This window comes from Dipodomys spectabilis, unplaced genomic scaffold, assembly GCF_019054845.1.
Source record: "Dipodomys spectabilis isolate Male_0828 unplaced genomic scaffold, ASM1905484v1 ptg000228l, whole genome shotgun sequence".
Lineage (NCBI taxonomy): Eukaryota > Metazoa > Chordata > Mammalia > Rodentia > Heteromyidae > Dipodomys > Dipodomys spectabilis.
The window spans coordinates 10,797,459-10,810,448 of NW_024870905.1; the positions used below are offsets into that span (position 1 = coordinate 10,797,459).

At 57.3% G+C, this 12,990-nt stretch overlaps 1 protein-coding gene across 1 annotated transcript; it reads right to left on the minus strand.

The window, feature by feature from the left end:
- Positions 1 to 11,085, minus strand: Chrna3 (cholinergic receptor nicotinic alpha 3 subunit). Its single transcript, XM_042697712.1, has 6 exons — positions 10,984 to 11,085; positions 8,975 to 9,114; positions 8,832 to 8,876; positions 7,282 to 7,391; positions 4,485 to 5,502; positions 1 to 272 (listed from the first exon to the last, which is right to left on the minus strand). The coding sequence occupies exons 1-6, from the start codon at positions 11,054 to 11,056 to the stop codon at positions 144 to 146; spliced, it is 1,515 nt and encodes a 504-aa protein (XP_042553646.1). The 5' UTR covers positions 11,057 to 11,085; the 3' UTR covers positions 1 to 143.
- Between the last annotated feature and the right edge of the window lie 1,905 nt (positions 11,086 to 12,990).

Here is a 12,990-nt window from a genome sequence, read left to right on the forward strand (position 1 = left end):
CCAAACTTAACTAGAATTGAAAAAAAAATCTTGAAGGGCCAACAACAAAGCTGGGTAGCTTGATCACAGGAAATGCGTTGCTATTAAGAACAGCCTCCCTCAGCTGCAGGTGCACAGTGAGCATCAGACACAGGGTTCTGGGCTCACGCATCCTCCTTGGCCATCAGAGGCTGCAAGAACAGGCCCGCGGTCCCCAGGATGCACACGAGGATGAAGAGCCACAGAAAGATGCGGTCGATCACCATGGCGACGTACTTCCAGTCATCTTGAATCTGAAAACCAACCAAAGCCACAAAATGAATGCATTTTCATTGAAGACGTCATTCTACAGCAGGAGCTGAAAAGCCCATGTTATCTTCAGGATGCAGAAGGCTTTTTTGGGGGGGGGGGTGGAGGGGAGGTGGAGGGAGGGTTGGTCATGAAGTTTGAACTCAGGGCCTAGGTGGTATCCCTGAGATTCTTTGTTTTTTTTTTTGCTCAAGGCTAGTGCTCTACCACTTTGAGCCACAGCACCATTTCCATTTTTTAGGTGGTTCATTAGAGGTGAAAGTCTCACAGCTTTTCCTGCCCAGGCTGGCTTTGAACTGTAATCCTCCGATCTCAGCCTCCTGAATAGCTAGGATGACAGACATGAGCCACCAGCGCCTGGCTTTTTGTTTTCTTCTAAACTATGTGGTCTCAGGAAATTATCATGGTCAACTCTAGGCAATGGAGAAACAGGCATGAATAAGCCATGTCAGCAGGCCAGGCTTTCAAACCACCTTCTTCAGCTTCCCTTTGCTGGAACTAGAGGTGTGAACTACCACACCCAACTTTATAAATTTCCCTCCTTCCTTACCTCCTCTCTCTCTTTCTTCTTGTTTGATTCTGGAGTTTGAACTTAGAATTTTGCACTTGCTAAGCAAGTATTCTACTGCATGTGTGTGTGTGTGTGTGTGTGTGTGTGTTAGTCTTGGGGCTTGAACTCAGGGCCTCGGTGCTGTCTTTGAGCTTTATTGCTCACCGGCGCTCACTGCTAATACCTTCCACCATATGTTCCAAAAGTTAAAAAAAAAAGAAAAGGACCAGACAAGCCCAACCATCCCTCTCTTTCCCTTGGCTCCACCTTATACACCCCCGTCTTCTTCTTTTTTTTTTTGGTTGGTCGTGGGGCCTGAACTCTGGGCCTGTGTGCTGTCCCTCAGCTCCTCAGCTCAAGGCTAGTGTTCTACCACTTAAGCCACAGTGCCACTTCTGGCTTTTTCTGCTTATGTGGTGCTAAGGAATTGAACCCAGGGCCTCATGCATGCGAGGCAAGTGTACTCTTCCACTGAGCCACCTTCCCAGCCCCAACACCCCCATCTTCAACTGGAATCTGATACACAGACCAAATAGGCTGAACACCAGGATAATTGCTGAAATTGCAGGAATATAAGACAGCCGAGCATCATAGTGCACACCTGTAATCTTCCTGAGATCTGAGGATCAAGGTTCCAAGCCAAGCCAGGTAGACAAATCCAAGAGAATCTTATCTCTGATGAATCAACAATAAGCTGGAAGTGGAGGTGTGGCTCAGCTGATAGAGCACCAGCCTTGAGTGATAAAGTCAGCACACAAGGCCCTGAGTTCAAGCCAGTTCAGTACCAGTATGAGAGCAGGCAAGAGAAAGAGGAGGGGGTAGAGAAAGAGAGCAAGACTTATTGTACATAATACAGCTTCAATTTAGTGTTCAGACAGGAAGGAAGAGCAATTAAACTCCAGCAATCCAGAGAGCAAAGAAAGCATAATTAAATTGAGGGGGTGGGGCATGCATCCATTGATTTGAAGCAATAATCACATAAGAGGCAGCCTGTAATTTCTGTGATTCAATTACATGCACTGACACAAGGCTGGAGGCTGTAGACTGTATTTCACCCTGACGGGCTGCAGTGTCCTGGTCCTCTCCATAACACAGAGAGTCATTGTAAGGTTAGAATCTAGTTAGGACAGTGTTCTGGGTGGCTCACACCTGTCATCCTAGCTACTCAGGAGGCTGGGATCTGAGGACTGTGGTCCAAAGCCAGCCCGGGTAGACAAATCGGAGAGACTTATACAAATTAAACAGCCCAAACCCAGCAGTGGAGGTGTGGTTCAAGTGGTAGAGCACCAGGCTTGAGTGAAAAAGCTCAAGGACAGCGCCCAGGCCCTGAGTTCAAGCCCTAGGACTGGCATTAAAATAAAAATAAAGGCTGTGGGCTCAGGCCTGACAGGACTCAAGAGCTGCCTGAGGGGTTTCTTCCTGCTCACGAGAGAGCAAGTACCTTGCATGGCTCACAGTTCTGCAGAAATAGCTCAGTTTCCTTAGTCTCTGGCTTCCATTTGACTGGGGTTTTTCTTTTGTTCTATTTTGGGGTGGTTTTTTTTTTTTTTGGTGCCAAGCTTGAACTCAGGGCCCTGGGCTGTGTTGGCTCAAGGCTAGCACTCTACCATATGAGCCACAGTTCCACTTCTGGCTTCTTTGCCGGTTCATTGGAAATAAGAATGTCATGGACTTTCCTGCCCCAGGGCTGGCTTTGAACTGTGATGCTCAGATCTCAGCCTCCTGAGTAGCTAGGATTATAGGCGTGAGCCACTGGTACCCAGCAAGTTTTTTTGGTTTGCTTTTGTTTTTTGCGCAATAAAAACCAGCTTGAACTCAGGGTCTGGGCTCTGTCCTGAGCCTCTCTGTGCTCAAGCTAGTGCTCTACCACTTGAGTCACAATGCCACTTCCATGGTTAACTGATTTTTGTCTGTGAACAATGAGCTCATGGCTATCTCTCACCTCTGATTCCATTGTTGTCCAGACTTCTCAGAACCTGTCTCCTTCTCCTGGGAGCTGCTTGAATCAAAAGCATTTTTTGTTTCCACTATGCTAGAGGCCAGATACTAGTAGCTCACACTTGAAATCCCAGCTACTCAGGAGGCTGAGGCCTGAGGACTGAGGTTCAAAGCCAGCCCAAGCAGAAAAGTCCATAAGACTCTAATCACCAATGAACCACCAAAAAGCTAGATGTAGAGCTGTGACTCAAGGGTAGAGTGCTAGCCTTAATGAAAATGTTAAGGGATGCATCGAGGCCCTGAGTTCAAGCCCTAGTACCAGCAGGAACATAAAAGAAATCATTTTTAAAGCCAGGTGCTGGTGGCTTACACCTGTCATCCTAGCTACTCAGGAGGCTGAGATCTGAGGATCATTATTCCAAGCCAGCCAGGGCAAGAGCCTGTGAGACTGTTAAATCCACTTAATCACCAGAAAAAAATGGAAGTGGCGCTGTGGCTCAAGTGGTAGAGCATTCGCCTTGAGCTGAAGAGCTTAGGGACAGCACCCAAGCCCAGAGTTCAAGCCCCACTACCAACAACAACAACAAAAATTAATTAAAAGATCATTTTAAAAGTGCGTATGGTAGGGGCTGTGAAGGTGGCGCAATGGTAGAGCGCTTGCCTTGCATGCATAAGGCCCTGGGTTTGATTCCTCAGCACCACATAAGCAGAAAAAGCCAGAAGTGGTGCTATGGCTCAAGTGGTAAAGCACTAATCTTGAGCTGAAGAGCTGAGGGACAGCGCCCAGGCCCAGAGTTCAGGCCCCACAACCGACAGAAAAAAAAAAAGGTGCATATGGCAAGAGTAGAGAATGCCTGCATTCTCTACCAGCTGGACCCTGGTAACTCACACCTTTAATTAATCTACGTACTCAGCTTTATCATCGCATTTTGTACATGATGAAGTAGCTAATGCACCCATGGAAATAGCAGTCTGAGCACAGCTTCTGACTCCAAAGTCTAACTCAGTCCTTCCTTCCTTCTTTTCTTCTTATACTGAAGCTTGAAAGCCAAGCAATCTACCAGTTGGGCCTCACCTCCAGAACCTTTTGCTTTTAGGTTAAGTTTTTTTTTTTTTCCAGACAGGACCTTCTGTTGTTTTATTTTTGTTTTTTTTTTTTTTTTTTTTTTTTAAAGGCAGACCTCAGACCATGATCCTCTTGCCTCCGCCTCCCCAAATAGCTGGGAGTACAGGTGTATGCCTCCATGCCCAGGTATTTTTTTAAAATGTCAGTAGTGGGGCTTGAACTCTCGGCCTGGGCGCTGTCCCTCAGCTCTTCAGCTCAAGGCGAAAGCTCTACCACTTGAGCTACAGTGCCACTTCTGGTGGTTAATTGGAGATAAGAATCTCACAAACTTTCCTGCCTGGGCTGGCTTTGAACCATGATCCTAAGATCTCAGCCTCCTGAGTAGCTAGGATGACAGGCGTGAGCCACTGACCCTTAGCCCAGCTTATGTTTTGAATACAGTGTCAGTAACTGTTGGAACTGTGATCCTCCTATCCTTAGCCTCTTGAGTAGCTGGGATTACAGGAATGTGCTATCACACCCAGCTCGGAGTCATTTCTTCAGCCCCCCACCCAATCCCCCTTGCTGCACAAGGAACACGCAAGTGTGCATTGGATGACTAACCACCATGTGTTATTCAGATACAGTAATTAGAATCTCTACCTCCTTAGCCTCATTCTGCGCTTTCATGTTTTCTGCGATGTACTTGACGCTGTGGATGGCGTCTCTGATTTCAGGTGACAGAGCGGAGAGGGACAGAGCGGCGTCGACAGACTCGGAGCTGGAGCTTCTGGTGAGGTTGGCGCTGAAGTTGGAGATCTTGACCCTGCGGTGCTGGCAGGCGGGGCAGGCGGTGTCGGGACACGGGTAGCCTGGCTTACAGCTTTTGGAATCGGTGCGGTTGAAACAATTCAGATTGGCGAGCTCGGCCCCGGAGAAGGCCCCAGGGACTGGGGGCCTGCTGCCCTCAGTGCTGGCCACCGGCCTGGTCATGAACATGACTTTGGGGAGAAGGTTCAAGAAGACGGTCTTCACCCAGGCTGGCATGGTGTGCGTGGTGGGAGTGCGGTAGTGCACGTTGAGCACGAACACGGTGATGACGATGGACAGTGTGACGAAAATCATGGTGAACAAGAGGTACTCGCCGATCAGAGGGATGACCAGAGAGGTGGACGGGATGGTTTCGGTGATGACCAGCAGGAAGACAGTGAGGGACAGCAGCACGGAGATACAGAGCGTGACCTTCTCGCCGCAGTCGGAGGGCAGATAGAAGACCAGCAGGGTGAGGAAGGAGATGAGCAGGCACGGGATGATGAGGTTGATGGTGTAGAACAAAGGCAGGCGCCGGATGTAGAGCGAGTAGGTGATGTCGGGGTAGATCTCCTCACAGCAGTTGTATTTAATGTCGTGTTTATACCCCGGGGCTTTGATGATGGTCCATTCCCCGCTTTCCCAGTAGTCTTTGAGGTTCATGGAATTGCCGATGAGAACCAGATCGATTTTCGCTTTGTCGTAGGACCAGGAACCGAACTTCATGGTGCAGTTTTGGTAATCGAATGGGAAATAGGTGACGTCGATTTTGCAGGAACTTTTGAAGATGGCGGGAGGGATCCAGGTCACCTCTCCTGTGTATTTGAGCAAAGCTTTGGTCTTGTCATCCACCTGGAAATCGCCAATGGCACTGAAATGACACACAGGGGCCGGGCCACAGCGCACCAGGGTCACCACCTCCCTGTTACCTGGCCCAGGCTTCAAATTCAACAGGTAAGAATGCTGGACACGAGCCTGGTGCTAGTGGCTCACGCCTGTCATCCCAGCTACTCAGGAGGTCTGAGATCTGAGGATCGTGGTTCAAAGCCAGCCCAGGCAGCTAAATCTGTAAGAGTCTTAGCTCCAATGATCCACCAAAAGACAGAAGTAGAGGTGTGATTCAAATGGTAAAGTGCCAGCCTTGAGCAAAAGAAGCTAAGGGACAGTGTTCAGGCCCTGAGTTCAAGCCCCAGGATCAGAACAACAACAACAAAGATAAAAGGAGCTGAACACTGATGTAGTCCTATCTACCCAAGGAGGCTGAGATCTGAAGATCATAGTTCAAAGCCAGCCCAGGCAGACAAATCCATGAGACTCTTATCTCCAATGAACCACCCCAAAGCTGGAAGTGGAACTGTGGCTCAAATAGTAGAGGCTTGAGCAGAAAAAGCTCAGAGATAGCACCAGGCCCTGAATTCAAGCACTGCGCTCACAAAATGACACGTTGAATGGAAACCTCTTAGTACAAGTGCTTAAGGATAATGAAAAAAATTTAAAGTTAACGACAACAAAAAATCAGCAGCGATGTAGCATGGCACGGTGTTAAATGTGATGTCACGGGGCTGGGAAGGTGGCTCAGTGGTAGAGCGCTTGCCTTGCATGCCTGAGGCCCTGGGTTCGATTCCTCAGCACCACATAAGAAAAAAGCCAAAAGCTGGAAGTGGCGCTGTGGCTCAAGTGGTAGAGTGCTAGCCATGAGCTGAAGAGCTGAGGGACAGCGCCCAGGCCCAGAGTTCAGGCCCCATGAACGGGGTGGGGGGTTGGGGGGGGTGGGGGGTGGGGGGGAGGGTGACATCCCATTTACCAATGGGATGCTGAGGCCCAGAGCCCCGCCCAACTCATCACCTGCCATGCCCCTCTTCCCTGGGATACCTCGCTCATTCCTTCTAAACCCCAGACGCCCCCAAAGGTCAGACAGGGATCCCCAACCGCTTTCATTAAACACAAGGAGGATTGTTGTGGAAGCAGGTGTTTAAGGCAGCTGGAGGGGGAGGGGGGGAAGGGGAAATTAAATTTAGTTACTGTCCCCTGCTCCCATCTCCTCTGGCCAAGGGGATGTGTGCACGTATGGGCTGTGAGGGGCTGCACCAGAAATGGGACCCAAGGGAGCTGTGAATTCTGCCTGGAGAGTGTCACCTTCTCCCTTCACTGCTTGCCAAATGAGTGATTCAATGATTATTCACTGGGCAGCCCATGACCAACTCCCCCCTCTCCACTCCCCCCCCCCCGCCCTCCTCCCCCCTCTCCACTCCCCCCCGCCCTCCTCCCCCCTCTCCACTCCCCCCCGCCCTCCTCCCCCCTCTCCACTCCCCCCCCCCGCCCTCCTCCCCCCTCTCCACTCCCCCCACCCTCCTCCCCCCTCTCCACTCCCCCCCGCCCTCCCCCCCCTCTCCACTCCCCCCCTCGCCCTCCCCCAGAGCCTCTTTGACCTTCAAGATCCCCATCAATGTCATGGTCTCAGCTACCTGTGCATTCCCTCTCCCCTTGCACGTTGCTGTGCATAGTAGATGCTCAAGTAATGGCTGCAGCCTAACATGAATCGGCCCTAGAGCTGAAGACCCCCAAGCCCCCAGCTGTCAGCCCTGATGGGGGGAAAGGACCAACCTGGCCAGCCCCCAAGAGAGAGGGCACCCCGCCCCCAGCACCTTACTTGTTATACAGTACAATGTCGGGCTTCCAGATCTTCTCCACGGGGACCCGCATGAATTCCACCCCTTTGTAGTCTGAGGGGTTCCATTTGAGCTTGTAATCATTCCAGATCTGGGGGAAAAGGGGGTCCGGAAGGACCAGGCTGGCTTCATTCTTGCTGGCACCCCTGCCACTGACCACAGAATGACCATTTGCTGGCCTGGGGCTGCGTCTGCCAGCTGCCCTACCTCCCACCCTGAGGGGACCCATCCCCCCACAATTCAGACAGCATAGCCCTTGACTAGAGCTATCTGGGGTCACTTCCTGGACTGTAACACTATTCCAAACCCATACATTGAGCTCCTGCTGTTTAAATCACTCTTCAGGCCCAGGGTGGTGGCACAAACCCCTGGAATCCCAGCCTAGATTTACATATTGAGAACGCAAAGGGTGACTTTGTCCAAAAAGAATTGTACTTATTCCCTGACTTATGAAATGGTAACTTCTCTGTACAACACCTTAATAATAACAATAAAATTACTACATACTTGTGTGTGTGTGTGTGTGTGTGTGTGTGTCTTTTTCAGAGAAGTCTTCAAACTCTACTAAGAAGATGCCTTCCACCCAAATGCTGGTGCTCACACCTGTAATCCCAGCTACTCAGGAGGCTGAGACCTGAGGATTGTGGTTTGAAGCCAGCCTGGCAGGAAAGTCTGTGGAACCTCCCCTCCCCCCGACCCCCAGTCAGTTGTGGAGTTTGTACTCAGAGCCTGGCAACATTGCTCACAGCTGGCACTCTACCACTGAGCCACTCTTCCCATTCTAGCATTGGAGATGAGTCTCACGAACTTTCCTGCCTGGGCTAGCTTTGAACTGTGATCCTCAGGAAGTGGTGCTGTGGCTCAAGTGGTAGAGCGCTCGCCTTGAGCTGAAGAGCTGAGGGACAGGGCCCAGGCCCAGAGTTCAAGCCCCACGACCGACAAAAAAGAAAAAAAAAGATTGAACTGTGATCCTCAGATCTCAGCCTCCTGAGTATTTTAGCATTGCAGGACTTTTATCTTCAATTAACACCCAAAAAAGCTGAAAGTGGAGCTGTAGCTCAAATGCTAGAGCACTAGCCTTGAGCAAAAGGAACTCAGTGACAGCTCCCAGGCCCTGAGTTCAAGCCCAAGCACTGGGGAAGGAAGGGAAGAAGGGAGGGAAGGAGGGAGGGAGGGAGATGTGTCTCAGTGGTAGAGTGCTTGCCTAGCTCGCATGGAGCCCTGGGTTCGATTCCTCAGTACCACATACAGAAAAAGCTAGAAGTGGTGCTGTGGCTCAAGTAAGGACAGTGCCTGAATTCAAGTCCCTCAAGGGAGGAGGGTGAGGGGGGTGGAGGGGGCTTGAAAGGCTCTTGGGACGGAGCTCTGGACCCCACGGGCGGGGGACAGGTGAGGCCACGGCCACAGGAGGAGGAGGGTCGTGGGGTGCTGGCGAGGGCGCTGGGTCCCCCGGGCGGGTCCCCGGGCGAGCGGCCGCAGCTCCGAGGCCCCCCGCCAGGCGGCAGTGTCGAGGCGCCCCCCGGCCACGCACCTGCTTGAGCCACAGGTTGGTCTCCATGATCTGATTGACCTCGTCCTGGAGAGGGAGACAGGGAAGCACGGGCGCGGGTGGCTCGGGGCTCTGGAGCCGCGCCCCCGCCCCTCCCCGCGCCCCGCGCCCGCGCCCGCACTCACCACCTTCACCAGCTGGGACATGGACACCTCGAACTGGATGATCACCGGGTCCGACACGTTGGCCACGGGCCGGATGATCTCGTTGTAGTCGGCGAACAGGTGCTCGAACAGCCGGAACTCCGCCTCGGAGGCGCGGGCGGCTGCGGGCGGGCGCGGGTCACCGCGGCCCGGCCTCCCCCCCACCCCGCGGGGCGCGCGGGGCTCCCCGATCCCCGCGGCCTCCGTTTCCTTCTCGGAGGCGGGGACGGCTCTTTCCGCCCCGGGCTCCCTCGCCGGCGCGGGAGTCCCAGCCCAGCCCCGCTCCTGCTGTGGCCACCGGCCTTTCTAGAAGCCAGATCCGAGGCTGGCTGCCTCCATCTCCAGCGTGAGCCATGTTTGAACCCCCAGCTCCAGCCCGGTGCGCGCGCGTGTGCGCGCATATGCCGGTCATGGGGCCTGAACTCTGGGCCTGGGCGCTGTCCCTCAGCTCTTCAGCTTAAGGCTAGTGCTCTACCACTTGAGCCACAGCGCCACTTCCGGCTTTTTCTGCTTATGTTGTGCTGAGGAATCGAACCCAGGGCCTCATGCATGCAAGGCAAGCGCTCTGCCACTGAGCCACCTTCCCAGCCTCTCCCTGGGCTTTCTCGCTCGAGGCCCGGTGCTCCTCACCACGTCTGGCTTTGGGGGTCCGGGTGGAGACGAACCCCACGGAGCTTCCGGCCCAAGTCGGTATGGACCGCGACCCTCGCATCTCAGCCTCCTGAGCGGCTGGGGTGGCAGCGCGCGGCCCGGCCCGGCTCCGCCCGGTTCAGGGGGCGCCTCGGCAGACGCCCTCCGCGCCCACGGGGCCCCTCGCGGCCGGCCCGGGGCTCCCGGCAGCGGGCCGGTCCTCCGAGGCCCGGGAGGTCGGCGGGGAGGCTCTCGGGGCAGACCGGGCAGAGAGGCGAGGCCGGGGCGCGGGGCCGGGGCGGAGGCCGGGACGGGGGTCCCGGGGCGGGGGCAGGGGCGCGGGGCCGGGGCGCGGGGCCGGGGCGGGGGCCGGGACGGGGGCCGGGGCGGGGGCCGGGGCGCGGGGCCGGGGCGCGGGGATCCGGGCGCGGGGCCGGGGCGCGGGGCCGGGGCGCGAGCCGGGGCGGGGGCCGGGGCGCGGGGCCGGGGCGCGAGCCGGGGCGGGGGCCGGGGCGGGGATCCGGGCGCGGGGCCGGGGCGCGGGGCCGGGGCTCGGGGATCCGGGCGCGGGGCCGGGGCGCGGGGCCGCCCTCTACGCCCGGCTCCGCCCGGAGACGACGCCTCCTCCCCGGCGGCCTCGCCCTCTCCCGCCACTTGTTCTCACTCGAGGCGCCGGAGCCCAGCCGGTGAGAAGGGCGTGGGGCGGCGGCCGCTCGGGACCCCAGCGCCCCAACCCGCGGCCGAGATCTGGGCTCGGCCCGCGCCCCCGAACCCCGAGCCCGCCGCGCCGCCCGCCGGGGCCGCCGCCCCGACCCGGATCCCGTTCTCCAGCGCCGCGCCCCGACCCCGCTCTCCAGAGCCCCGACCCCGCTCTCCAGCGCCGCCCCGACCCCGCTCTCCAGGGCCGCGCCCCGACCCCCGCTCTCCAGCGCCCCGACCCCGCTCTCCAGCGCCGCCCCGACCCCGCTCTCCAGAGCCCCGACCCCGCTCTCCAGCGCCGCCCCGACCCCGCTCTCCAGCGCCCCGACCCCGCTCTCCAGCGCCCCGACCCCCGCTCTCCAGAGCCCCGACCCCGCTCTCCAGCGCCGCCCCGACCCCGCTCTCCAGAGCCCCGACCCCCGCTCTCCAGCGCCGCCCCGACCCCGCTCTCCAGGGCCCCGACCCCCGCTCTCCAGCGCGTCCCCTTTGTACCCGGGCCCCGCCCCGCTCCCTTCCCAGGTCCCGGCACCCCGTGTCCCCCGAGTTCTCTCTCCTATCCCGGTCCCCTCTGCGCCCTGGGCAGTCCCTTCCCTGCTCCCGGTGTCCCCGATCCCCGATGTCTCCCGCAGCCCGGTCCCCGTCCCGGAGCGCCGCGCCCGTACCTGGCAGCAGCGGCAGCAGCAGCAGCAGCAGCAGCAGCGGCGGCGGCCGCGTCGACGCCAGGCGGACGTCCATGGCCTTCCGTCCAGGGACCCGGAGCTGGGGGTGCGCGGGCTCCTCTCAGGTCCGCGGTGGTGGGGGTTCTCCTGAACCCGCTAAAGCCGGAGTGTGCGGACCGCCAGGGGCGCGGCGAGCGGAGGGGCGTGGCGAGCGGAGGGGCGTGGCGAGCGGAGGGGCGTGGCGAGCGGCGACGAGGGGCGTGGCGAGCAGGGAGCATGGGCGCGGCGAGCGGAGGGGCGTGGCGAGCGGCGACGAGGGGGCGTGGCGAGCGGAGGGGCGTGGCGAGCGGAGGGGCGTGGCGAGCGGCGACGAGGGGCGTGGCGAGCAGGGAGCGTGGGCGTGGCGAGAGGAGGGGGCGGAGCAAGAGGTGGGCGGGGCTATTCGAGGGCAGGGCGAGCGTCGGAGGGCGGGGCGAGAGCAGAGGGCGGGGCAAGAGGATGGGGAAGGGGGATGTGGGATGAGGGGAGGGAGGGGAGGGGCGGGGTGGGAGGGGCAGGCAAGAGCCGGAGGGGCTCCATCTGGGAGTGCGGGCTCTGGGCCCTGTCCCTGTGCCAGGTGACCTGTGCACTGTGGAGGACCCCCCCCCGCCCCCCCCACACATCCTCAGCCACCTGGTGATCAGACACAGGCTCCAGCCTGCTGGGGTGGGCTGGGGGCCGGGTGAGATCAGACACGGGCTCCAGCCTGCTGGGGTGGGCTGGGGGCCGGGTGAGATCAGACACAGGCTCCAGCCTGCTGGGGTGGGCTGGGGGCGTGCCTGGCACCCAGCATCGCATCCTTCAGTACTTGTTAACTGTGTTAAGAGTGATTCTGTTTTCTTGTTTTCCTGTCTGTGTGTTCTTCGTTGTTTTTTTGTTTTGTTTTGTCCATCATGGGGCTTGAACTCGGCCTGGGCGCTGTCCCTCAGCTCTTCAGCTCAAGGCTGGCACTCTACCACTTGAGCCACAGCTCCACTTCCGGTTTTCTGGTGATTTATTGGAGATAAGAGTTTCACGGCCTTTCCTGCCCAGGCTGGCTTTGAACTGTGATCCTCAGATCTCAGCCTCCTGAGTAGCTAGGATGACAGGCGTGAGCCACCGGTGCTCGGCTATGTCTGTGTGTTCTTGAGTACTTATAGGTTGGGGAGAGTGGGTTGAACCTGCAATCTTAGCTACTCAGGAGGCTGAGATCTGTGGATCCTGGTTCAAAGCCAGTGTGTGTGTGTGTGTGTGTGTGTGTGTGTGAACAGGCTGTGTGACTCATCCCCAATGACCCACCAAAAAGCAGGAAGTGGAGCTATGACTCAAGTGATAGAGCGCCAGCCTTGAGCAGATAAAAGCTCAGGGACAGCACCTAGGCCCTGAGTTCAAGTCCTCAGCCTGGCACAGTGTGAGGGAGACAGGCCTGAATCAGGTGACCCCTGAGCTGTGAAGTCTTGAAGGAGAGGAGGAGCGCAAGTCACTCATTCATTTGAGAAATCTTTATTCTGCACCTGCTTGTGCTGTGTTCAGTCCCTAAAGCAATAAGGAAGGAGCAGCGCCCCGTCCTTGTGGCACACACACTCTAGTGGGTGGCGGTGGCTGGTACACAGCCGGAGGAACATGGTGAAGTCACAGGGGACTGTGTTGGAAGGAGTAATCACCGAGGGCTTCTTGCAGGAGGTGGTACTGGCGCCAAGGATCATGGGAGCTAATCCATGATGGATGAAGTGCGGGGAAGAACTTGGGACAGCAGAGGGCTTGGGGAATGTTGGACAAACAGCAAAGATTCTGAGTTGGAAAAAAAACGTGTGAGGGACAGACAGATGGCCAGGGATCTCAGGGCATAGGGGGGCGTGGTGGGAGATGGACGGGGGTGCAGGCCTGAGGATGGGCATGGGGTCAGTGGTGTTTACCTGACCCCAAGGGCCTGGACCAGGGAGGAAGCCTGAGTGCCTCCCACTACCCCCTTGCCCCTGCTGGAACTTTCCA

Coding starts and splice junctions, on each gene's coding strand:
- Chrna3 (XM_042697712.1), bottom strand. CDS start 11,056: ATGGACGTCCGCCTGGCGTCGACGCGGCCGCCGCCGCTGCTGCTGCTG. Junction 8,877..8,974: donor TGTCCCAGCTGGTGAAGGTG/GTGAGTGCGGGC, acceptor CTCCCTCTCCAG/GACGAGGTCAATCAGATCAT. Junction 7,392..8,831: donor CCAACCTGTGGCTCAAGCAG/GTGCGTGGCCGG, acceptor CTTTTCCCCCAG/ATCTGGAATGATTACAAGCT.